The sequence below is a fragment of the Lissotriton helveticus genome, chromosome 5_1 (genome assembly GCF_964261635.1).
Source record: "Lissotriton helveticus chromosome 5_1, aLisHel1.1, whole genome shotgun sequence".
NCBI lineage: Eukaryota > Metazoa > Chordata > Amphibia > Caudata > Salamandridae > Lissotriton > Lissotriton helveticus.
In genome coordinates, this window is record NC_136065.1 from 2119529777 (window position 1) to 2119557281 (window position 27505).

Consider the following 27505-nt stretch of genomic DNA (forward strand, 5'->3'; position numbering starts at 1 on the left):
GAAGCGGAGCGTAACAATACCCGTCCGAACCCGATGGCGGAAAAAAACAATCAAACAATGGAGTCGAAGTCCATATGCACTATCACAGAAAGGAGGAGTCACCTACCTTGTGACTGGAAAGACTTATTCGAACAAAAAAAACTTGCACACATCCAGACCCAACACTAGATGGCAGGAGTATGCGAAGCATGTGATTTACAGCTCACATGCCTCGAACTTGTATTGTCCCACCCATGGGCGTCCGCAGAAATTCTTCCAGGGGGGGGGCAAAATGTTAATGTCATCACCATCCTCCGACATGATGTGTGCCAGGTGGGGCACAAGAAACACTGGGGTGCAGGAGGAGCCATGGGGGGCAGGAAGCAGGCCGCATATGATCTCATACACCATAGGGTTGTTGTGCCACAGCTATCTCTCTCTTTTGTGGCACCCCAAAATCCATACCTGCCCTGGTCCCTAAAATTACCCACTAGCACCCCAAAACCCATATTCATCCTGAACCCTAAAATTATCCCACCCCCCAAAACTCATACCCTCCCTGAACCCTAAAATTACGCCCCTGGCACCCCAAAACCCATACCCAACCTGAACCCTAAAATTACCCTCTAGCACCCCAAAACCCATACCCACCCTGAACCCTAAAATTACCCCTGCCCCCCCAAAACTCATACCCGCCCTGAACCCTAAATTACCCCCCTGGCACCCATACCCAACCTGACCCCTAAAATTGTCCCCCTGGCACCCCAAAACCCATACCCACCCTAAAATTACCCCCCTGGACTCCCACCAGGGTGGGAGTAAATAAGTTTACTAATAAGAAGCAGGTCTGTGTACATATAATAGTGTAACAGATTTATTGTTAAGGTTATTTTTTTTAAATATAATAGATTGAGCTCGCAGCAGGAGAGGCGGCAGAACCTATGTGAATCTACAGTACTACAAGTTGTAAATCAGTTGCTCTGCTGTAGATGACCTGCTTTGGTATAGACTGAAAAGCAGTGCCCTCCTCTTTAAAGAGGTAGCTTACGAAATGTTTTGGAAGACGTTTAAAACGAAAGTTTAAGTATAATTGTCCCAACTTGTTCTTCTTGTTGAACATGAATATCCACGCATTTATGTTTTGTAAAAAAGTAACTGATAGACCATATTGCAGCTTTACATATGTCTGCAAGTGGGATATTACCTAAGAACGCCGCAGTGGTTCCCTTTTTTATGAGTAAAGAGTAAAGCGTGCCTTTGGCCTTGGTGTAGCACACTTGAATAACTTTACCTGTCCATCTCACAGGTCAGCTCTGAATATTGGTTTCCCCACGTGGGCTTGCCAGAAGCTACCTAGTGTTGCTTTGTTTTTCTAAAGAATTTTGTATGGTCAATATAGTACGAGGGTTCTTTTGACATCTAAAGTGTGTAAGGACTTTTTCACAACCGACTGAGGTCGCAAGAAAACAAATTGGGAATTAGCGGTTTGATTGACATGGAACAGGGACACAAACTTAGACGGGAGATTTTCCTAAGAGTGTTCAGGCGCATATTGCAGTCCCATGAGCCTGGTGAGAACAATGTTGAGGTCCCATGAGAGAAACTGGTGGGGCTTTTGGAAGAATTATTCTGTTGCAGCCTTTCATAAAAGTGCCCACTGCTTGTATTTTGAATTTTGACTGGTGCAGTTGATTTTGTAAATAAGCAGCCACACCAGCTAAATGTACCCTGATTGAAGTTCACGCCAATCCCGCCTTCTGTAAGTGCAGCAAGTAACACAAACTACTGTGCACATATATATCCTGGTGGCGCTTTGACAGTTAGCTTTCTCTTGAATAGCAGAGATATTCCCCAGCGTAGAAGTATTGTTGAAGTGCCTGAATGTTTATCTCCCATTGGTGTGTATACTTATACACCCAGCTGAGCAGGTCCGCAAACTCTGGAGAGGTGTTCAGCCAGGAGAAGGACTTAATGCTGAATGGCCCAATGTCAGATTGTCTGTGCTAGCCTTGACAACAAAGGTGAATTCGTCCCCTATTTTTGAAGGAAGTACATAGTGGTCATATTGTCTGTATGAATAAGCAATTTTGTAAAATGCTCTGAGCGCTAACTGAATTGCCATTAGTTCCAGTATATTGATGTGCAGACTAACGGCCTGATTCATGAAAAATGAAATCTGCGACTCTCAATTTGCGATTCACAGCGAATCGGAAATCGAAAGTCGCAGATCGGAATTCATCATAGTTAGCGATAAAATAAAGCGAATCGCACACGGGCTCAAAAATCGATAGCGACAAAAGAAATTCGCCGAATAATCGCTATTACCCATATAATCCGTCTCTATTTAGCGCCATCGCAAATCCCCATTAGCGAAATCTCGCTAGTAGCGAGATCGCTAAAACGGGAAGTCGCTTTTCGAGCACAGTGATGACATCACATCCAGGAAGCAGGCAGTTCCCACCCCCATTCAGAACTGCGAGGCTGATCTCGAGGCTGCAGCTGAACAGAGCTCCTTCCAGGACACCTCCAAAGTTTCTAAAGTAACCAATTTGTGACAGCAGCAATGTCAGAGGAGCCTGCACCAGGGCCCAGTGACACCGGGCGCAAGAGGAAGCTCAAGTTCTCTGAGCAGGAGTTGGAGCACCTCATTGAGGGAGTGGTTGAAAACCACTCCAAACTATTTGGGAAGGACTCCAGGAGGGTGCCAGAGATGGAGAGACGTCGAATCTGGCTTGGGATATCTGCAAAAGTGAACGCTGTGGGGGGGACACACAGGTCACTGGATGAGCTCAAAAAGAGGTGGTACGACCTCCGAGGTCGTGCCAAGGAGAGGGTGGCAGAGAGGCTGGGCGAGACATATGCTACTGGGGGCGGAAAACCTACTGTCCCTCCCAATACCCCCATGGAGGACCGCGTGGAGGACACCCTGGAGACAGAGGCGTGCATAGGTGTCGTCAACCTGGACTCATCCCGACCCAGCCAAGGCAGCCAAGGTAAGTGGCATGCGACTGCGACCCTGTCCCCTAACAATGGTCATGGCCCTATAGCCTCCCATATACATCCCAAGTCATGCAAACAATGCACATTAGGTCATGGCCAAAAGCATTGTGGAACATGTAGTCTGCCCATAATGTAAAAGAACCCCAATGCAGCCTCACATGTCCCAAAATAATCAATGCCAAAGCCACGCAGGGAATGTCAACCAGCATGCATGTTGCAACTGCACGTGTGACAGATACATGCAAGTAATGTACGTCCAATTCCCCTCACAGGTGGCGCCGACAACAGCAGCGACAGCGACATCCTGCATATTGATGAGTCACGAGAGGATGCCGAGGAGGTGCCAACACCGACACCTCCTGCACCATCAGTCGCAGCACCTCTCCCCGCAGCCAGGGCAAGACCAACAGCGCCAGTACCATCCGGCGCAGCACCTCTCCCCGCAGCCAGGGCAAGACCAACAGCGCCAGTACCATCCGGCGCAGCACCTAACTCTGCAGGCAGGGCAAGACCAACAGCGCCAGTACCATCCGGCGCAGCAACTAACCCTGCAGGCAGGGCAAGACCAACAGCGCCAGCACCATCCGGCGCTGAACCTTTGACAACCACAACTCCACCACCAGCTGAACCATCTACATCTGGTGCAGCTACTGTGGTGACAGTGCACACACCCACTGTGGGCAGCCAGCAGAAGAGGCATGTCAGGGATCGCCAGCAGAACACATCACGCAGCGGCAGGAGGGGGATGGCTGTGCGCAGGCCAGGCCTGAGCATTGAGCGCAGGATGCTACGCATACACCAACAGCAGGCACGAGGGCAAGGGGCCATTCAGCTGCAGCTACACAAAATTGGCCGCAATGTGGGTGAGAGGATAGAGCGCATGACGACAGCCATGGAGGCCAACACTGCTGCGCTCATATCGCAGCGCAACTCCGCCCGCCGCCGCCACCGGCAGCTCCTTACGCGCCTGTCAGCCTACACCCGCTCTAACTATATAATCGGGAATGCCACCTCCCAGCTCTCACGACGGTCCCTGGCGCAGCAGCAGCAGTTGATCCAATGCGTTGAGGATATTGGACGAGTGTTGGAGCAGGTCACCACTGCCGTGCTGGCACTCCATCCTACTGGTACAGGCAATGGGGGGGGGACGACACCAGTGAGGGCACCTCCAGTGTCAGCAGCCTGTCTGCCTCAGTGGTTGGCGTGTTACGCCGCAGCACCAGGCCCACTACAGGGACACGTGCCGTCCCAGAGGAAGAGCCAGAGAGGCGTTTGGGGGCTGCGCGCCGGAGGCGCAATTGAGTTTCATGTACATTTCCTGGAAAATGCTGCTGATACAAGCATGTCCAGTGTCTAGTTAGGAGCAGTATGGCGCAATACTGCTGGCATTTGATGAATGTAGACATAACATTATTATTGTGAATTTAACAATAATATTTATTCATGCATCATACATGGGCCTCCTGTCATTATTTACATTGGCATGCAATTGTGATTTGTTGGGTGAGGGGAGTGTGGGCTCTAGAAACTGTTCATAGTGATGTGGTTGCGGCGTCTGTGTCCTTCAGCTGGGTTCTCCCCGCGTGCATGGCGCACATGTGCTGGTGGCCGGTCATCCCCTTCCGACTCACTGCCAGAGATCTCTACAGGTATCCGGCGCTTGGTTGCAATGTTGTGTAAAATTGCGCACACAGCCACAATGCGGCAGCACACATCAGGACTGTAGTACATGGCCCCACCTGTCTTGTGCAGTATGCGGAACCGGCTCTTAAGTTGCCCAAAAGTCCGTTCTATACAATTCCTTGTCCGTATGTGAGCAACATTGTACCGCCGTTGCTGTGGTGTAGCAGGGTTGAGGTATGGGGTGAGGAGGTATTCCCGAAGAGCGTAGCCACTGTCACCTGAATGAGAGGAGCAGAGGGTGAGTGCCTGTGCTGCGCAGCTACTTCATTGCAATGTGACATTGTTGACAAAGTGTACTTACCAAGTAGGTGTCCTTCCCCAAAGTCTCCCCTGGCCAGTCGTGTGTGGAGGCCGCTGTGCCGGAATATGAATGAGTCATGGGTACTCCCTGGGTACTGGGCCACAATGTCAGTTATGAATGTCTTGGCATTGCAGACCATCTGTATGTTAAGGGAGTGGTAGGACTTGCGATTCCGGTACATGTACTCCGTCGCAGCTGGTGGGCAGATGGCGATGTGGGTGCAGTCTATGCATCCTATCACAGATGGGAAATGAGCCACATTGTAGAACTGTAGCTTTGTCAAGTCCAGTTCCTGTTGGCTGGTGGGAAATTTGATGTGTCGGTGTAGCTGGGTAAGCATTGCGTCAACAAAACTCCTGAGGCAGCGTGACATGGTGGGCTGGGATATCCCCCCAGCAGCCGCTACTATCCCCTGGAAGCTCCCAGAGGCCAGGAGGTGCAGGCTAGACAATACCTGTACATGTGTAGGCACAGCATTGGTCCGCCTTGTTGGGTGCTGCATCAGGGGGTGAAGGTCCTGTATTAGCTGGATTATCATTTCCCCATTCAGGCGGTACTTTGCATATATCTGCTCCCTGGTTTGGCCCAGCAGGGTGACCCGCTGGCGGAATATCCTGTCCTGTATTCTGCGTCTCCTCCGTGCTGCTCGCTGTAGCCTTCGCCGCCTGACCACCATGTACATTCCTGGCATTGTGAGACTCCAACTGCTGCTGCTGAATCTCCTTATGTGTTTGGAATATTTTCTAATGGCTTTTATGGTTACCACCTGCTTTGGGTTGTCCTTAATTAGCGCCTCGCTAATAGAGAATTTGTGTTTTTTCGCTATTAGAGAATTTTCATGAATACCGATTGCGCTTGTATTGCGAATTCGCAATTATTTTCTCAGATTCCGTGGTTTGGCGCACTCCTTCCGGGAATCTGAGAATCTATTTGCGAATTCGCTATTTTTTGTTTGCGCTTTGGATATTTTCTTGATGAATGCCGATTAGGGAAATTGCGCCCGCAATAGCATTTTCGCAGCTATTGCGGGCGCTATTTGGCTTCATGAATCAGGCTGTTAGTTGCTGAGGAAACTATTGGTCATGGATTGTGAGGTGCTCCCCACCATATAAGGGAGGCTTCTGTGTTGATAGTCACTTGCAGCTGCACTTACAGTCGAGTATTGACCTGCCACGTAACACGTTTATGCTGTTTCACGATAACAGCTTGTGCTGAACTCTGGGCTTTGCCAGCACTAGATCTTCCCACTGACGAGTCACTTGTGCCCATTGTCTGGCAAGGTACTAGTGCAGAGGATCCACGTGCAACTGAGCAGATGGTACTAAGACAAGACACCATCATTCAACAATTTCATCATCATTGTCACATCAGCGGATGCGACGTGCAGTAAAGGGGAACCAGTCTGTGATACGCCATCACTCTCTCGTGGTTGCGGTAGGCTTTGACCATTACTGTAATAGCTCCCAAGAACGGTTGCATCTGTTGGGTACTTAGGTGAAATTTTGTGGCGTTGACTCTGAACCCTAAACTCTTATGTGTGGAGTTGAGACAATGTTGAGTGTGAGCTTGACATTGCTCTCTGCTAGTGCTCTTTACCTGCCAGTTAATGAGGTATTAAAATACCCGAATAGCATTGTGGTGACATTGCGTTGTAACCACTACCCATCATTTTGTGAACACTTGTAGAGCTGTTGTGACCTCAGAGGATTGTACTTTGAACTGATAATGCTTGTCACTTACCAAAAACCTATAATACTGGTGGTAGGCCGGGTGGATGCAAGTAGATGTTGAGTAGTAGGTAGACGCTTCGCATGTGTTCCCTGACACAGACCAGCAGAATGACTTCTTGTAGTTGCTATTTTGAAATGATCAAATAGTAGCTGTTAAGCAAACGGAGGTAGAATATTGGCCTCATCGCCCCGTCTTACTTTGGAATTAGAAAGTATAGAGAGTAAATGCCTTGTTCCCATTGGTGTGGTGCAACCGGTTCTGGGCTCCCTTTTGAAGCAACACCGGTACTCTGGATCAATGCTTTAGCGTAGGGATAAAATGTTGGGTGGTCTGGTTTGGAACTCTAGACAATAGCCGTGGGTGACGATGGAAAGATTCTTCTCAAGAATGGAAGATATAGCCTTATTCATCCCCTGATATGTTGTGTGATCAGGAGAAATGTGAGGAAGATTAGTGCTTTGTGGCACTTGGTGCTTTTGCTTCAGGTACCTCTAGCCTTACCATAGCGGTTGCACAGGAAGCCTCCTCTAGGGCAAGACTTGGATGACTAATGTAATTGAAAGGACTATTACAGTTGTGTGTTGTGAGGCAGCTGCAGACTTGGCTCCTCTTTCGCTTTTTACATCCAAAACCATGACCTTGCAGGCTGGGTTTTGAAAGCCCCATACGTTTTTCTGTGTTGGTCTTTTTGATCTTCTCAAGCATTGAGCTCACCCCCATTTACAAGGCATGTTTCTAAAGGGTTGCTGGATTTCTGGTTCGAATCCTTGGACTCTTAGCTAGGTGTGCTTTTCAGGGAGAAATCTAGTGTTAGTTTCTCAGGAGGCAGTGTCAGCTGCATCGAGGGCAGACCTGATGTTGGCGTTGGAAGTAATCTTCCCCTCCTTGATGAGCCCCTTTCTGTGCATCTTGTATGCATCCAGAACATGTATTACAAGCTGTTTCATCTTTCCCAGTGGTACCTGTTGTGATACATTAGCCTAACCGAGTTGGCCTTCGCTCCATTGTGTGGCAGCACCTACAGCTACCCTTTTGCCAGCAGCATCAATCTATTTGCTCTCTTTGTCAGGCAGAGGGCCATCCCCAAGCACAAGACGAAGACCCTTTTGCTAGTGGCATGAACAACCAAAGAACCATGTGAAATGTGGACCAAGATATATATGGGATCCTATGGCGCCGATTCATACTTTGCACGACCAATGGTGTGACGGGGAGGTTTTCATGCTTCTGAGCATTTCCAGGTACAGCACTGATTGCTCTGCTTTTGAAAGCTTCTTGGTAGAGGTGCTCCTCTTCCTTCCTTTCGCTTCATGGAGTTTGACTGTGTGATACTCCACTGCATGCTGGATTACTATGTGTAGGAGGTGATATCATCAGAAGAGATGACCTGGCTAGGTGCTGTTCTAAAGAGTGATCATCTTGGGGAATCAACATTGTAATTAGGCCAAGCGTAATCTCTGTAGTTTAATCCGAAAGGGCTCTTCGTAAGGGTTATGTTATGTTAACATCATTTGCTATAGCGCTCAACTCACCCGGGGGCATCTCAACGCTGTATCAGATCCTAACAGGAGGTGCGTACCATATGGATTCAGAATAGGCATGCTTTTAGTGATTTCCTAAATTTACAGTATGTGGGGGTGGATCGCAGGGCCAGTGGAAGTTTGTTCCAGTACCTTGGAGCGAGATATGAGAAGGCTTTACAACCCATGCGTGTTAGGCGGATACGAGGGACACACAGTAAAGCTTTGTCGCTGGATCTGAGTGCGCGACTCGGGCATAGGCCCTTAACTTCTTTTGAAGATACAACGGACCTTTGCCTTTTAAGGCACTATAGGTGAGACAACAGATCTTAAAATGAGAACGTTTCTTCACTGGGAGCCAGTGCAGTTCCTTCAGCAGGGGAGCTGAGGGAGTTCCAGAAGGGCGGTTCATAATAAGCCTGGCCGCCGTGTTCTGGACCACTTGGCGTTTGGTGAGCAGTGATTCACTAGCTTCTGCGAGGAGAGCATTTCCATAATCCAGTCTACTTATCACCATGGCCTGGACCAGTGCTCTACAGACTGTCATGGGGAGGAAGGGAAAGATTTTGCACAGTAGGCCTAGATTGTAGCAACAAGCGCTCGTGGTTGCTGCGATCTGATCTTTCATCGTAAGCTCTTATTCTAGTTTTATCTGGGGTCTGGAAGATACTTTGCCATATCAGACTCTGTATTTGTTTGCACAGAGTGTGAAGGAGATTGGGACGGGTCAGGTGACTGTGTTGCTGTTGGGATTTGCTCCATAGACCAAAGTTTGTTATGGACTGGAAACATTCTGAGCTCTTCAGAAAGTGTCTCCTTTATTATACGTTGCTGTTTCTCGGCCTGGTGGTCTTGGTTGTGTTGTATTACAGTGTCTAAAGATTTTCTTCTGCCTGACTTCAAGATTCTCGTCTTGCATATCTAGGGTCCACTCTGCCTCAAGACAGGTAAATACTTTGAGGTTGACCTTGGTGTCGACCTCTGCTCCGAGGCGGGCAGTTTCGTTTCTCAGGGCTGTGATGGAGTCTTTTGATGTCAAAGGTCAGGTTGTTTTGAGGCCAATATTGTGCTTAAGTTATGGCTCTCTCAAGGCTGTTCTTTGCCCTGAAACTGAGGTGCTACTGTAACAAAGGTCCCTAAGGAAACATTTAGCAAAACTATACTCTGGGAACAAAAATATAATGCCCAGGAATCATTACAATGAATATATAAATGGCATTTTGTTATCAACTTAAACACGTGAAATAAGGAAAATTACCACCTCCGGGATAAACCTCACAATTGTCAAAACCAAAGAAACAGGCACAAAACATCGAGTGACCATTAGTAATATACAATGTCAAGGTCGCTGGTTCTTAAAACAAAACACTACTGTACCCATGGAGCATGCACAGAATTGTCAAAGGGTTCGATCCATAGACATAAAGGATCATCATCAGGACAACAAATTATTATATGCCTGATCACAACATAGAGAGATAATACAAATAGTAAACACTTAGCACAATCGTGGTGATTGTTTCAATAAGTGATTTGGCAGAAAGCCTAGCAGAGCATAGCTGCACGATTCTCCAAGATCGACTCGATTTACTAGCCAGGCCGGGAGAAAGTGGAAACGTTCACTCGAACGGACCCTAAAACATGTCCGATAGCGTCAATGTATACGAAGTGATAGGCTTTCAATATCCACAGGAGTAATCACTTCGAGCAGTCCACATACGTTTGTGCAGTGATGTCTGGTTAACGGAGTGCGTTCGCAATGGAGGCTCATGGCAGCATTCTGGAAAGGGGTTCTGTGGGGAAGCCGAGATGTGGTCTTTGAATCTTGGTGTGGGTTTCGGGGCACTGAAAAGCTGGAGTCATATTCTGGACTCTGCACTACCCCCTCCCCCTGCCATATTTCCCCCTGCCACTCCCTGAGTGTGTCCCTTCTACGTCCTCTACGAAGGATGGCTCGGGAGAGCCCTGGCACTGAATTCTATAGTGTGCCCATCCTCCTTTTCTTTTAACCTGGATGGTCTTAGTGCACTTGAAAGCCTAGCAAGCCGAACAAGACGACTCCTTGAGGTTTTTCAGGAGATAGAAGTAACAGACCCTATATTGTTCTGACCAGATGATTTTGTTAATGCCTGTGCTTGACTGAAAAACAACTTGCAATGCCTGCACCCAACACTCGATAGCAGCAGTGTAAAAAACGTGATCTACGGCAGCAAATACTGCAAACATAACGATCTTGATTCACAAACTTTATTGTGCTGTAGATAAAGTACCACTACTCCTATACTACAAAATGCGCATTAAGGAGAGGGAAAAGGACCATTCCAGGGAATCAAAGGTTTTTTCTGTGTCCAATAGAATGGCGGCAGCAGGGGTGCCTGGGTTAATCCTATGGATGACCGAGAACAGCGTGCAGAGATTGAGAGAGGTGGAGCGATGAGGTACAAATCTGGCTTGAGCTGGGGAGATTATGAATTACATTAGTTGGGACAGTCAGTTGGAGATGACCTTCGCCAATATTTTATAATCTAAATTTAGCTGTGATAACGGACGGTAAGAACCATTTTGCGTAGGGTCCTTGCCTGGTTTGGGGAGAAGGATTATGACCGCCTCACGGTGAGTAGGGGAAGAATCTGTCTTTCTAGGGACTCTGCATAGACTTCAATAAGTTTAGGAGCTAAAATATATTCAAATGTTTTGTAGAATTCTCCCCTGAATCCATCTAACCCAGGCGCCGCGCCGTAGAGCCCCGAATGGTGTCTATGGCAAGAAGCACATCTGCAACAGAAATGGGTTCAGCTTAAAAGTCCTGCATTCATTTTTTCATGATACACTAACGCAACCTCGTCTAGGTAGCCCTCTTGTTCTTCTTTATCATCTCCAAGAGTAGAGGAGTATAAATTGGAGAAGAACCCCAGGAAGCTACTCTGAATGTCTTTTGTGGTGGTGTAAGTGTGTGAGTCGGAGACCCGCAGTTCAGTGATGTATGTTTTGTGGTAAGGTGGACGCAATAATCGAGCAAGAACTTTACCAGGCCTCTCCCCTTCTCCGTACTATCTAGCAGTCTGGTACTTCACCAGGAATACAATTTCCCTGTCTGCAGTGTCCCTGTAATCCTCTAACAGCACCAATCGTCTCTGTTCATATGTAGGTGATGTATATTGTGCAGAGGTCTCATCCAGACTTTTGAGTTCTCGCTCAAGTCTTGACAGTGTGTTACGTAGATCTTTGAGGACGCCGGCATGTTTTGCAATACATGTGCCCCCAAGAACCGCTTTGAAGCCCTTCCATAGAACCGCCCATGAGTCTCCTGAGCCAGTGTTTATATCGAAGTAGTCTTCAATGGCCTCGTGTATCTCGGCCTTGAAAACTTCATCCTGTAAGGCGCGGTTAGGAAACTGCCATTTGCGTTCAAAGCCCTCTGGGCGGGGGAACTGGAACTGCAATTTAACCGGGGAATGATCCGAATAGGTCCTAGGAAGAGTCTCCACCCGCGAGCACCAGCCATATATGTCGGGCGAGAGCAGCCAAAAATCTATCCTTGTCCATGTGTTGTATTGTCCTGAATAGTGTGTGTATTCTGTCGTATTTGGGTTACGTTGACGCCACACATCTAATAGAGCAAACCGATCGCAGAGCACCTTGAGTGCACGGCGAGATCGGGGTTTAGTGTCCTGTGCCATAGAGGTACTATCTGCGACGGGGTCAGGCAGTAAGTTAAAGTCCCCACCAACTATCAACGTCTGTGGATCAAGCTTGTCGAGTTGTGAGGACAGAGCATGGGAAAATTCTGGGGTATCTACATTGGGGGCGTATATGCACAATAGTGTAACTTTCCTACCAAACAGGGTCCCAGATACTGTCAAATAGCGTCCCTCACAGTCCTGTTGAAGGGAACTCAGGCAGAATGGAACCCCACTGCATATTAAAATGGCTGCCCCCCTGGCGTATTTACTATAATTTGCAAAATATCTATTTGCACACCAGCTTGAGCCAAAGTGTGCCTTATCAGTCTTGGGGATGTGCATTTCTTGTAAAATAGCAACATCTACCATGTGCCTCATTAAATAGTGTATGACCTGTCTTCGCTTCCGAGTGTTATTCAAGCCCCTCACATTCCATGAGAGTAGAGTGAGGTACGATGTACCCTCTTCATTACCGAACTTGGTCATCTAGCTGGTGCAATGTTTCCGCTAGTGCAGACAGTTGACTATGAACAGCAGTGATTGATTTGGAATGCTGTAACCATATGAAAAAAGACTGACTTGTAACTGAAATTAGCCACCCACCACCCCCACCCACCCGGAACCCAACCGGGGAAGTGCCATACCCTAAATGCAAATGAACGTGAAGTACCAAATTTCTTTACACAGAAATGACGTTCTTAACAAACAGTACCCCAAAGTGAACCTAACCATACACAAAGCATAGAATATCCCCAGTTAACTGTAATAGCAATACAAAATTATGCAACGTGTTCCTGCAGAGCGAAACAAAAGAGCTTGTAATATAAAGTAGTCCGATCATCCTGTGCCAGCATTCGAGAACAGTTCCGCGCTTGCATCTGAGAAACTGTGTGGGGGTAAGACCTAGACCCAGCCCATATCGAGGGAATGTTATTCTGTTGGTATACTCGGCAGAACTCTTGCTCCTCCGACGGGTTATCAAATATGCGGGCCCTGCCATCCACATCAACTTTCAGCCTAGCAGGATACTGCATGCCAAAACGTAGACTCAGGTTTCTCAGGGCGGCCTTGACACCGTTGAATTTCCGCCTAGCCTCTTGCACCATGGCGGTAAAGTCTGGATAGAAGGACAATTTGGCGCCTTGCAGTCCACATCTCTCTTTTCTCTCTCCAGGCGGAGAATCATGTCCCTTTCCTGGAAGTTCATGACACGGGCTACGATGGGCCTGGGAGGAAGAGCGGGATTGGGTCGAGGGCCCAGTGACCTTTGCGCCCTCTCTATGACAAAGCCAGGGGTGAAAGCCTCCTTACCGAACAAACCCAACAGCATAGTTTCAATGAACAGATCCATTCAGCCGGTGGGAGTTGTCTTGGGGACCCAACAATGCGCACGTTATTCCGGCGACTGCGCGCTTCCAAGTTCTCATTTTTAATGGCCACTTCTTTTAAGATGCCCGCCACTCATTCTAGGCGTTTAGCTGACTGTGCCGTCCCATCTTCAATATCAGAGATGTGGGCCTCTGCCAAATCCAACCTTCTATTGTGCGCTTGAACTTTAGCACCAAAGCTAGCAATGGTGGTGTCGAGGGAGTCAAAGCAACCGTCTAGCGCCTTAAAGCCTGCTCGCATCTCTTGGAGTAATGAGTGCACTGTGTTCGTGGATCCGTCTCCCAGAACTGGGTCTTGTGCAGATTCCGCCATGGTGGAAGTTTGCGCGGGAGTGGTGTCTGCAATTTTTCCAAAAGGGAGCGTTCCCTGTTTAGGATCCTTGCGGCCCACGCCGCGCAAAGTGTAACTGCCACGACCAGCTAGGTCTCAGTGGGTGCTTCCAGGGTGTACTTCACCCCCCCTCCTCGGCATGTGGCGGATCAGGCAGCAGCCTCAAGCCCCCAACGATGAATCAGGAGGGCTATTGGTCGGCCCGTGGGAGTGCTGGGACAAATAAGCAGGGGGAAATACCCCACTTCGCGTGCCTGTATACTTAAAAAGAGGGGCGTACTGCAGCCCCGCCGTCCATGTCTCAGTTGCTGTGGCCGCTGATGAACAGCAGGCCACAGTAACCTTTATATACAGGCAGTGCAGCAGGGTGGAAGGGTGTCTTCGCTGGTAGGCCACTCAGAGGTGACATCGCCATGCGGGCCAGCCTTCAGTGGAGAGAAAAATGCAGCCTGCCGGCCTGCAGCGCCGATCGCATGTGACGAGTGGTGAATTAACAGTGTCTCAGGGGGTGCCTCGCTCCTTAACCCCCAGATTGATTACTGCGCCTCACACCGGGCTGTAGGCAGGAGCAGAAGAACGTCCCGGGCAGAGGATGGCGAGGTGCGTGGTGGTTCGATGAGCGCCCCTCCCCTCGCAGGCCCAGTGTTAGCAACTGGAATACGGTGCTTCACTGGGTCAGATGAATCTCCCGGCTAGCTGCGAAATCTTAAAGGGGCTGCGGGCGGTCTTTGCTGTGGGGGGGGACGCGGCGGCACTCACCAGAGTCTCCCGCAGCCAATGCAGCTCCGAGTAGTTGAGGCCTCAGGCATCGAAACAAGAGACGTGAGCCGATCTCTCCGGGGGGGGGTGAGTCGTATCGCAGGGCCAGAACAGCCGTCCCCGGGCGTTCAGAGGCTCTGTTCTTCAACCAGAGGATTCCGCACCGCTTCAGGCATCAGTCACATCGTGCTCGCACCGCAATGCCAGTGCTAGCCCCAGGAACCCGCCATAATGCTGGAGGGCCGGACGGAGCTTCAGAGCCGAGCGGCCATTGTAGTCGCCGGCTTGGCCACCCCCCTGTTTTTTGCCTCTATTTTAACAACTGCAGCAGAGAAGATTTCATGAACAATCCTTATATTAGAGGGGCTACAACTTCTTTAATGTATACCAAAGAAATTCTGTTTTCTCTGTAATGATCTTTATGAAGCATGTTTGTCACCTCATATGTTTTCTGTGTTCTACTTTACATTAAGATTCTTTGTCACTAGACTTGTCGCTTCCATCTTTTTTTTTCTTTAAAGCAACCTAGGCAGGGTATGTATCAAAGAAGGGTTATTTTCTCTATGATACGGGAAAATCTTTAGGGAAAGACAACATCAGCCATCACTGGGTTATGGTGATCAAATACCCTTTCAAATGTGTCTGGTTCACACGCCAGTGTTGAGGGGCTAGTGGAAGATCTTGGACCCTCTGCTGGTGCCTCCGGGAGGTCCGTTAGAAGTATCCTACCCATATTACCTATACCTTGAGGTCGAAAGTGGGCCCAGGTATCTAGACAGCCCTTAATGAGCTTTAACATTAAAGAAGGTCCATGACGGTAGAGGCCCATCGTGGTACAATGGGGTCTCGTCCGCAGTCTTCGATGTGAAGAGAGGAATGAGTGAGACGCATTCAGAACACCACGCCACGCGAGCGCTCCAGAGAAACGACCACAAGACGTGGGCAGCTGGTCTATGCTGCAAGAGGCCATGTGATGACCCGCTGTTTAAGAACAGAGAAGTTCAACCAAGACACATAGGAGTGGATTTACTACAAGCAAAGCAGTGACAGTACTAGCAACTATAAACATTACATGTAAAAGCTGTTTTAGGCTGATAGCTGATCCCTGTACAGCACCAAAACTACTTTGCGCTTGGGGTGTCTGAGTGAGAACACCACAAAACACTACGTTTGGAGCAGAGCCAGTTCTACCAAAAAGCGTGACCTGGATTTATGCAAAATCTTAACGCCAAGTGAAAACAGGCACAAGCAAGGAGTCAAGCATTATATTGCCTGATATACCTGTGTCAAATATGTGCTTTACACCAACTCATTCATCTAACATGTCTAACCCCTGTGTGATTGTTTGTACTGGAGAGTGTACCTCAAGTACAAATCTTATGCCACGCGGTGCTCACCTTTGCACCAAAGCGCAACCCTGACCGTCTTGTTAAACAGCCATTTTTAGCACGAGTACCGCCAGTGATGTCTGTGCGGTAGGCATTTCTCAAAAAATCAAATGTGGCGCTATTGTTTGTCCTATACACAATGTAGCGCTTCAGATTTGTCACTCAGAACACCACTGCCTGAAAGATAGTAAATCTAGGCCCTAGAATATCTCAAAGGCAGTGTAGTCACGTTGGCTTTGGCACTCACAGAGCCACGGTCATCATGTCCGCACAGGAAAAGATGGGTCTTCAGAACATACATAGGAATCAGATCATGGCTCAGTATCAGATTTTGGGGTATTATGTTATGCGTATCTATAAAGCGCTCTATCACCTGCAAGGGTATCCTGGCGCTGAGTTGGTGTGTGTGCCTGGGTCCATTCATGGTAGGTTGGTTAATTGAAAAGCCAGGTCTTCCGCTTCTTGCTAAATTCTGTAAAAGAGGAGGTGGCTCTAATGTGGAGAGGGAGGTTGTTGCACCCGTAAGGGGCGACGTAAGAGAACGCTCGTCCTCCTGGTCTGGTTCTGTGTATGTGTGGGGATTGTTCAGGATGTTGGTGAGTTGGAGTCCCTGTAGATCACACCTTCAAGTTCAGCATTTTTTGTTTGATTTGGTCAGAACCCAGCACCAAAGGTAATGAGGCTAGTATCTGCTAGATTTAGATTTCTGGAAATGCAGGTATCTCATTTTCGGGATAGTTTCTTAAATTCTGGTTCGTTCTACCAGATGCAGAGCGGCGAAGCAACCTGTTTTTAAAAAACATTCGGAGAGAAGGATCTCCGCAGGACATCTGTAATGACAATAACAATCTTTTTTTGGCGAGGCGGACCTTCAAGGAGATCTGTAGCCACCTCCTCATCCTAAACCTAGTTTTCCTTCTACTTTTTCAAACCATTAGAATACCTATGCATTAGACCGTGTTCCCGTCCAAATATTTCAGGCACTGCTGCTGGGTTTGGAAATGGTACCCACTAGAAGAAAAAGTTGCTCATTTTTGGTAATGTTGGTTCTGGTGGGTACCAGGTTCTTAATTGTCCGCCTTCTATCACCTAACTCGGAGTGCTCCTGGTCCTTCGCTGGTGAGAAATATATGGTAACAGACATTACAGGGATCCATTTATAATCGCGTAGGCCAATACTTTGGCGCAGTAAGAGTATGAGAGGTTTTCAAGGTTCAAGCCAGATATCTGAAATATTACAAAAGACAAAGACTCAGCAGAAGAACAAAGTCCATCCGAACCAACGGTACCGAAAGTAAGTAACCTTTCCTTTTTTAAGAAAAAAATAAGTTGACTGCATGACATTTTAAAAAAGGTTCACTTTATGAATTGAAAGCATACTTTAGTGCCAGCTTTCAAGACTACCTAGGTCTTTAAATTAGGCATATAAATGAAGAACTTGGTTTCATAAAGCTTGCATCTAAAGGTGTGCATCAACTTAATAAATGTTTCCTGCTTCCAAGAGCACATATTTTATACATTTTTCTATAATAAAAGTTTTCTTTAACTAACACAATATTCCCTCTCAAAGATAACTAACGCAGCGATTTCTCCCTCTCATCTTTGGTTTGTACTTGAATGTCTTATCCATAGGTCGCACCTGTCTGTCTCTCCCTGGTCTCTCTTGTTCATAGGTACCTTTCTCTTTCTCACAGGTGCCTGTCTCACACACCAGCCTCTCTAATTGGACATCTCTGGGTGCCTCCTGTTCATAGGTGCTGCGTCTCTTTTTGGTCTCTCTCTCTCTCTCTCTCTCTCTGGGTATCTCTTGTTCGTAGGTGCCTGTCTCACCCATCAGTCAATCCGAGCTTTTCTTACCTTTCGTATTGTACTCGCTGTCTCTTTTGTTTTTAGAGGCCAGGCTCTGTTTCCTATGGGCCCATCTTGCATGCCACCCTTGCTAATTGTACCCTTATTTCTTCAACAGTTGCCATCAACCTCATTGTGCAACACATTCAGGACATCCTCAGCGGGGACCTGTGCCGGTGGCAGCGAGGCGTGGCCAATGGACACGGTCGGATATCCAAGCGCAGCAGCGCCGAGCAGGGAGACGCCGGCCCCGGTGCGGTCCTGGCACCAGGAAAGCGCGCTCTCATGGAGTCGAGCAGCCGCCCGCATTAAGGTGCCACAAAGAGGTCTTGAAGAAAAGATGTGGAGCAAAACCGGAGTAATGTACATGAACTTTTGTGATTCTCCTGCCCTCCCTGAGCAGCCCACCCCAGTTACACTCAGAAGGCTGATTCCAAGGGGTTTGTGGTGGGTTTAGGGTGTGTGGCACACCCACTTAACTGTGGAAGCTCAACAGCTTTGTCTCAGATTAGTAAAGTTTTGCTTTTTACATTTGCCTCAACACAATATTCAATAGAGGACAAATGAAGATTTTAGATTCCAGAATGTCACTGAAAACAGGCAATAAAAGGTAGCACGCCTCATAGTCGGAGGACCTCAAAGCCACCTCCAAGTTCACGCAAGATCCTGCCTTGATGGGCTTGGAGCCTTGAATGACATTCCACGATAGAGAAGCAACCTTGAAAAGAGTATATTTAGAGGTGCACTAATACAACCTGTTTTTAGAAGGAGACCAAAACAAGTGGGCGTGGTTGGTAAAAGAGGAATTGGGAAGCAGCGAAGCCAGGAAGAGCGGTATAGAAATGGGGAGGGAACAGGAGGTGTGAGTTTAGAGAAAAACGACAAATGAATGTGACTGAAGTGAATTTGCCTTTGGCATTATTGGAAGACCACTCATGAATGGATATGACTGGCACCCACCTACTTATCATACACAGAATTTTAGTTTAATACAGACCCCACACAACATAGTGTGCAAAGTAAAAATCAGACCTGGGCCCACCAGTGTCCGCACCCGGTAATTTAAGATAAGCAGACACATAGAGTTATAAAGTGAAGCTGAGTGTTTGAAGCATTCAGCTTGGCAAGGTTCGTAGACCGTTCCAACCCCTGGCCACATGCAGAGCCACGTATTCTTCGTGGAAGTACCAGGCCAATAGAAGAGGCCGCCTGCTTCCGCCCCATCTTTAGGAAGCACTTTCCACACTGCTACCTCCCCACCTCTTCCAACTAGCACAAGGCTTCCTGCTGCTGTCTTCCAGGTATATATGTGTGTAGCCTTCACGCCCATTGATAACGCTGCTATGTGTTTTAATGTGATCAGTGTTTTTACAAGAGTGCTGTGAAGCTGGATCCATTAAAAACTGGGTCTGTTTGCACGATGCAGATTAAAAAAATATATGAACCCACTCTGGTCTGTCTTGGTCCGTCTTGCATTCAGAACTCATCCTACCTGCCTCCATTGGCTCATGTGGTGTCTACTGCTTTGAAGTATGCTTGTGGCTTTGCTCTGAGAAGTCTTCATAGCCTAATTGTATTCATCTGCTGTTTTTAGAGCTCATTGTTGTACACTCTGTGATTTTTGTTATTATGGCCGCTCGCTATCTACCACAGCTCCTTGGCGTACAGTCCCGACATTAAGTTGTATGTGTTCTCAGGGCTCATCTTCTTTCTTGACATCACTAAACAGTGAAAAGTCTTCAGAAACTTGGCCAGCTTTATGAAAAGCTTTACATACTTCTAACAACTGGATTGCAGTCGGCAGTGCTGTAGATTCACATGCTTTGATTCTTCTTGCTACCTAGTGCTGGGCTTGGATCATTACAAGTGCTTTTTCTTCAAAGAAGCGGTGTTCAGGTGAGTCGTGATACCTCCACTTGAAGCCCCCAATGCGCCAGGACACAGACTCCACCTTAGATTGTGTTTTCCCCAGTGGTTGATTGTATAGGCAAATAAGAAAAATGCCTGTGAAGTGGTAGTTTTTTAGATGAACAGTATGGTATTAATCAAGTGTGTTACAAGACCTTGCATCAGGGAAGTTGGGAAGGGTACATACGACTCTACAGCAGCACAGGCTGCAAACCTTTAGTTACTGGTAAGGAAAATGCTACTTTTCTGTTCTTGGCATATAGAGCTGCAGAGTTGCACACTGTGCATGGATCGCCACCTAGTGTTGGGCCCGGATGTTTGCAGTTTGTTGTTGTCCTGAAAAGTTCTTTTGAAGTCACGAGATAGGTGAATCCTCCTTTGGACCACGTTGCGCATGGGGATCGGCTCCATCCCCAGATTGTTTTTCGCCATTAGAGAAATGATGGAGCTTTGCAAGAAAAGGAAGGATGCCCATGTAATTTTCATCTAATTAAGATAATACTGGAACAGACAAGTGTAGCCGGGGAGGCGGGTGGGCGTGTGCAACTCTGCAGCTCTATACGCCAAGAACAGATGCATACTGGTAAGTAGCATTTTCCGTTCGAGGCATATGAGCTGCAGATTGCACACTGTGCATAGATTGTATAGCAGTACCCATCCCTAGCGGCGACCACCTTTATCTGTTGCAGTAGTTTGGAATAATGTTTTGAGAACAGCCTGGCCCACATTAGCTTGTTGCTTGGTTTGCACATCTACACAATAGTGTTTTGTGAATGTGTGCGGTGTAGACCATGTAGCTGCTCTGCAGATGTCATCTAGGGGAATGTTCCCTAAAAATGCCATTGAAGCCCCTATTTTTCTTGTAGAGTGGGCTTTAGGAGGAACAGATAACGTACCTTTAGCTTTGTGGTAACAAATCTGTATGCATTTGACAATCCATCTAGCTATCCCAGATTTTGAAATAGGATTACCTTTGTGTGGTGGTGAGAAAGACACAAAAAGTCGTTTTGTCTTACGAAAGGGTTGTGTCCTCTCTATGTAGTATAGCAATGCTCTTTTGACATCTAATGTGTGAAAAGCTCTTTCTGGTACTGTCTGTGGTTGCGAGAAGAATACGGGCAGTTCCACAGATTGATTGAGATGGAAAGGAGAAATGACTTTGGGTAAGAATTTTGGATTAGTACGCAGAACTATCTTATTGTGATGCATTTGCAAAAAGGGTTCTTGAATGGTTAGTGCTTGTAGTTCACTAACTCTCCGCAGAGAGGTAATAGCTACTAGGAACGCATCTTTCCATGTTAAAAATTGTAGTTCACATTTGTGTAAGGGTTCGAAGGGAGGCCCCATTAACCGTGTGAGAACAACGTTTAAATTCCACACAGGTGAAAGTGGTACTCTGGAAGGAATTATTATTTTAAGGCCTTCCATAAAGGCTTTAATGACAGGCACTCTGAATAGAGATTGATGTTGTCTGTTTTGCAGATATGCTGCTATTGCCGCAAGATGTAGTCTAATAGACGTGTAGGCTAAGTTGCAACTTTGGAGATGCAGTAAGTATCCTATGATGTGTTGAATAGACACATCTAGAGGATTAATATTGTTGTTGTGACAATATATTACAAATCGTTTTCACTTGGCTGCATAACATGCTCAAGTGGTTGGACGTCTAGCTTCTTTTATGACATTCATGGAGTCTGGAGGAAGGTTCAAATGTCCAAATTCTAGGATTTCAGGAGCCAGATCGCAAGGTTGAGCTAAGCTGGGTCTGGGTGTCTGATCTCTCCACGGTTCTGTGTTAAGAGGTGTGGAGACAGGTGCAATTTTTGGTGCGGTATTACCAACAGTTGTAGCAGTGTGGTGTACCACGGCTGTCTGGCCCATGTTGGAGCAACTAGGATGAGGGTCAGAGAATGCTGCTGTAGTTTGCGTACTGCTAGTGGCATGAGTGGTAGAGGTGGAAAAGTGTACGCAAATCTGTTTGACCAGTTCATCCATATCGCATTGCCTTTGGACAGTGGGTGTGGATATCTGGCGGCGAAGCCTGGGCATTTGCTGTTTTCGTGGGTGGCAAATAGGTCTATCTGAGGTTTCCCCCACATCTGAAAGAATGGCTGAAGAACTTGCATATGAAGTTCCCACTCGTGGGTCTGTTGTGTTTGTCCACTTAACAGATCCGCTATGGTATTTTGTACTCCTGGAACATGCTGGGCTAGAAGGAATATGTTTTGAGGTATAGCCCACCGCCATATGTCCTGTGCTAGTTGAGAAAGCTGCAGGGAGTGTGTGCCTCCTTGCTTCTGTATGTAATACATGGCTGTCATGTTGTCTGTGCGGACTAACACAGCTTTGTTTGATACTTGCTTTTGAAAAGCTTTTAGTGCTAGGAATATTGCTAGTAACTCCAGATGATTGATGTGGAGTAACTTTTGTTGTGGTGTCCACCTGCCTTGCATGGTGTGTTGCAGTAGGTGGGCTCCCCAGCCGGAGAGCGATGCGTCCGCAGTCAAGATTATCTGGGAAACTGGCTCTAGGAACGGTCATCCCTTGGAAAGGCTTTTGGTGTTCCACCACTGCAGAGAGCGATGAGTTCAACCGTCTACCAACACTAGGTCTGTCAATTGACCTTGAGCCTGGTTCCACTGACGTGACAAGCATTTTTGTAGCGGACGCATTTGAAGTCTTGCATGGAGCACTATGAAAATGCAAGAGGCCATCATCCCTATGAGTTGCATGAACACTCTTGCTGGAAGGGAGTGTTGTAGCTGAAACCCTGTTAGAAGAGTTTGTATGCTGGCTGTCCTTGCTGAAGTGGGATAGGCAAGTGCTTTTGAGGTGTTTATTGTGGCACCGAGGTACTGTTGTACTTTGGATAGTTGTAGATGGGACTTGGCTTGATTTATTGTGAACCCCAAGTCGTGAAGCAGTTGTATTGTGGCATGAGTGTGTTCCACGCATTGATTGTATGAGCTGGCTTTTATGAGCCGGTCGTCGAGGTACGGAAAGACATGGATGTGTTGTCTTCGTAAATGCGCTGCCACCACTGCTAAGCACTTGGTGAATACTCTTGGTGCTGTTGTGACTCCGAATGGGAGTACTTTGAATTGATAATGCCGTCCGTCTATTACAAATCTGAGATACTTCCGGTGAGCCTTGTGAATGGGAATGTGGAAGTATGCGTCCTTGAGATCTAAAGTAGCAAAGGAGCTGTTTTGTGACAGGAGCGGAAGGACTTGTTGGAGTGTGACCATGTGGAAATGGTCTGACTGTATGTATATCTTTAGCGGTCTGAGGTCTAGAATAGGCCTTAGAGAGCCGTCCTTTTTTGTAATCAGAAAGTATAGAGAGTAAACCCCTTTGTTTTGTTGGTGCAGAGGAACTGGTTCTATTGCACTTTTTTGTAGCAGGCATTCTACTTCTTGCTTTAACAGTGCTAGATGTTCTTGTGACATTGGACGCTGTTTGGGTGGTATGTTTGGGGGGGTAGATGTTAGTTCTAGACAGTAACCTGATTGAATAATTTGTCACACCCACCTGTCTGATGTGATGTTTGTCCAGGCAGGAAGGAATTGTTGCAGGCTTCCCCCCACAGGAGTGGAATGTTGGGGGGGAAGGGGTGGAAAGTCATTGGTTAGGGGTAGAGGCAGAGCGGGAATTGTTGGTGTTGCCTCTGCCGTTGTTGTTGTTACCCCTGTAACCCCCTCTTTGGTAGCCCTTAGTGAATGTGGATTGGCTGGGGTTTTGTAAGAGGTGGAGGGACTTTCAGAGGAGTAGCCTCTAGTGTTGCCTCTGTATGATGAGCGACGAAAAGAACGCCTGGGAGCTTGCTGTTGCAAGGCTCCCATAGATTTTGCCGTATCAGTGTCTCTTTTCATCTTCTAAAGACACGTCAACATTTGGGCCAAATAAATGTGACTCATCAAATGGCTGATTAAGGATGGAGTTTTGTACCTCAGGTATAAAACCTGAGATACGTAGCCAGGCATGTCTACTTTGTTGGGTGCTGGTATTAATTGCTCTTGAGGCGGTATCTGCCGCCTCTAGGGCACAGCGAATGGAAGTGTTGGTAATATTTTTACCTTCCTGTATAAGTTCATTGGCCATAATTTTGTATTTGTCAGGTAGATGCTGCATTATGGACTCCAGTTCCTCATAATGAGCTCTGTCATATCTGGCCAGCAACGCTTGGGTGTTGGCGATGCGTCAGATATTAGCTGCTTGAGACGGTTTTTCTTTGGCTGAGGCGTCAAGTAGCTTGGATTCCTTGTCTGGTGGGGAGGCCTCACCTGATGTCTGAGAATTAGCACGTTTACGTGCATTAGACACTACTAAAGAGTGTAATGGTGCTGGACCTTTAATATAAACTGGATATGTAGGGGCAGCTTTATATTTTTTCTCAATTCGAGGATTGAGGACCCTAGCTCTGACGGGGTCTTTAAAAACCTCTGTTGCATGTTTGATTACACCCTTAAGCATTGGTAAAATGGCAGTAGACCTTTGTGTGTTATCAAAAGTGTCTAGTAGGAAATCTTCCTCCACCGCATCTGTGTGTAAGTCCACTCCATGATATTGGGCAGCTCTTTGGACTAGTGGGTTAAAACCTATTGTGTCCTCTGGTGGGAATGGTCTAGAAGGGTATATGTCGTCTTGTGGGACATAAGGCACATCAGGGGTGTTGTAATCGTCCCATGGATTAGGTGACTGAGGGGGACTATTGGTCCCTGCTGGGTCATGTGCACCTCCATCAAAGTCTGTGTCTACATCATCTTGTGGATTAGGGGATGGTGTAGGTGAATGGTAAGGTGGAGTAGGTGTAGGAGGGGGAACAGTATGGGGAGGTGGAGGAGAAGGCACCCTTAATGGAGAGGTTGCAATTTCTCTCTTCTTTGGAGGAGGAGTATGTGCTGGCGCATCAAGTGGTCTCTTTTTGGAACTGAGAGTCAATTGACCAGTCTTAGGATCCTTGACAAGAGTTTTTTGGTTAGGATCAGGTGTGAAAAGTTCCTCTGAACAGGGCAGATCCTTTGGTGTCGAGGTTTTCGGCTCCATAGGTTTTTTCGGCACCGAGTCAGTAGCTGATTTCGGTTTAGAAGTGTGTCCTTTTGAAGTGTTCTCTTGTTGTAACCTGTTTCTTCGGTTCCGGGTGTTTTTTCGGTTCCGAAGCATGTGAATCTGGAGCTTTAGGCGTTTTTTTAGTTGGCTCCGAATGCGGTTTCGGCATCGATGAGCCGCTGCCAGTCTTCGGTGCCATGTGCTTCGGCGTCGGAGCAACGGTCGGCATGGTTGACGAAGATGGCTTTTTCTTCGGTGTCGGTGTAGGATCGGCACCGTGGATAGGCTGGCTCTAGCCCGAGCTGCCTGAAGGCTTAATGGGCTTCTTTGCCGGGCCCGAAGGCGGGGCGTGGGAAGCAGTCTCTCGGTGTGCACCCGGGCCCGAAGGTGAGGGTGTGCCTGAAGCCTTTTTAGAGCGTGTTGAGGAAGGGTTGGGGTCGACGATCTTACTTACGACCCGTTGAGCTGGAGTGACTTCCTCAACGGCGGAGTCTTCGGCGTCTGAGGAGCTGGTACTCTCTTCGGCGTGCTGGTGTTCTGGCACGTCGACGCCCTCTTCGAAGATGTCGTCGGGGATCGAAGCTGACGAGCGGGCCATTGTTCTCCGAGCTCGTCGGTCCCGGATCGTCTTCTTGGAGCGGAAGGAGGCACAAGCGGAACAGTCTTTAGCCTCGTGCTCCGGTGAGAGGCAAAGGTTGCACACCTCATGTAGGTCGGTGTGGGGAAACTTCGACCCACATCGAGGACACTTCTTGAATGCCGTCCTTTCCATGAGCCAGAAGTAAGGCCTAGGTAGGCCCGAAGGCCTTCGTCGACGACCGGAATCGAAGACTTCGAAGGTGAAGAATCACGTCGATGTGGAGCGCGATCGAAACAATACCGTCAAACTGGGTAAGGATTGCGCGCCAAAGGAAATTCGGTTCGTAACTGGAGCGCAGGAAACACATCCGAGCCCGATGGCGGAAAAAAACAATCTGGGGATGGAGCCGATGCCCATGCGCAATGTGGTCCAAAGGAGGAGTCACCTATCTCGTGACTTCCAAAGAACTTTTCAGGACAACAACAAACTGCAAACATCTGGGCCCAACACCAGGTGGCGATCTATGCATAGTGTGCAATCTGCACCTCATATGCCTCGAACGTAATGTTTTCCGTTTGCAGTCTGCACGACTGTAGTTTACATGCTCTGAGCAGGGTAAAGGGCAGTGGTTTGTGAGCAGGAACTGAAGATGTGTGAAACAATGTATAATACAGTTTGTCTCATTGAGCTTCTTGGCAAGTCTGTATATCCACACAGTTTACTGAACGTATGAATGCTATACCAAGTAGCTGCTTTACATCTATCCATTAAGAGGATGCTTTCTAGGAAGGCCATGGTGGCCCCTTTATTGCGCGCTGAATGTACCCTTGGAATAGAGAGGGCAGCATACATTTTGCCTTAGCCTTGGCATATACTCACATGCACTTAACTATCCACCTAGCCATGCTTCACTTCGAAATAGGCTAGATCATCTTAATGTTATTTCTGACCTACAGTATGGCTTCAGGCAAGTTAAAGGGACACTTGATCAATGCATCAACCTGCTTATAGTGGTAGGGAAATATCCAGTAGCAAAGGGTTCCCTGCATATGGCCTTTATGGACCTAATTCCTGCATTCAACTGTGTAAATAGATCGAAATTGTGGTTGGTCCTTCGGGATCTGGGCCTGGACGCAGACCTGGTAGCTTTTTTACCTCTGCCCACACCAATACTATTGCAGTGGTGAGATTTAACGAGGATGGAAGTGTGTCGGATGTTTAGGAGAGGGGTCCGTCAGGGATACATTTTGGCTCCCCTGTTGTTTACACTTTATAGTAACAAGCTAGGAGACCTTCTCTCGTCTAGTAGTAAAGACATCCTGAGAACAGGCTCTAAATTGATCCCTGCACTTTTGTATGCAGATGATGCGGTGCTGTTTGCCAGGACTGCTGTAGGCCTTCAAAAACTTTTAAATGTTTTTATGGATTTACTCGATCTAGCCACTAATTTTACAAAATCTCATACAATGACGATAGGTAAACAGAAGGCTGCTAGGTGCAAGTTTTTCTGTAGGGGGGCAGAATTTACAAAAGTGTCAACCTTCCCCTATCTGGGGGTGCAGTTTGACAACCGAGTGACCTGGGTAGCGCAAAGAACGCTCAAAAAGAATGTTCTGGCCAGAGCAGCTGGGGCAACTTTGGACTTTGCATAATGACTAGGGTCACAGCTCATACCCGCCCTGTCAAAGATTTACAGGGAAAAATGTGTCCCTTTGGACACGTATGGATGACTTGTTTGGGGACATAAGGATGTGAGGGATTTCCAGGGGGTAGAAAATAAATGTGTGCGCAGGATTCTCGCTGTTCCCCCTAGTACCCAAGCATTTGTTGTGCATTTGGAGCTTGAGGGTTATATCTCTGATCTTATAGCTGTTGCTCCCCTGTTGCGCTGGCTGAGAAAGTGGTCCTGTCCATCCATTACTTTGAACCAACTTGTAGCAGATTGCATTGCACTTGAGGGGGCCTTGCGTATCCCCTGGCTAATGTACATTATGGAGCAAACTAGATGGTTAGGTTTCATTGACCAGTATACTAACCCCAGGCCTCTAGGACCAAGGGCCATCTAGAAAATTAAACATCTGTTCTTGGCTAAGTAGCAGGGGATAAGGGAGGACATGGAATTGACCAAGCCTACGGTGAGGAAGTATGTCCTACTGAGCCGGAGTCCACAGTTGTAGCCCTCTCTATCATTTGTCACTAATGTGTACCATAGTTTTGTGTTTATCGGATTCAGATTGAATCTGGTACACTGGCTACTAGCCTTTCCTAAAGGCTGAACAAAGCCAGGCACTTTAAAGCCATGTCCTAGCGATATTTTCTCCAATATTTTCTCCGAACAAGACACCCTACAGTTGACC

The 27505-nt window shown here is 47.5% G+C and overlaps 1 protein-coding gene across 1 annotated transcript in view; it reads left to right on the plus strand.

The window, feature by feature from the left end:
• Positions 1-19059, plus strand: part of UCK1 (uridine-cytidine kinase 1) — a 102845-nt gene extending 83786 nt beyond the window's left edge. The window contains exon 7 of the mRNA XM_078646182.1: positions 17730-19059. Within this exon, the coding sequence (XP_078502308.1) occupies positions 17730-17923 (194 nt within the window). The 3' untranslated portion in view covers positions 17924-19059. The remainder of the gene's footprint in view (positions 1-17729) is intronic.
• The last annotated feature ends 8446 nt before the right edge of the window (positions 19060-27505 follow it).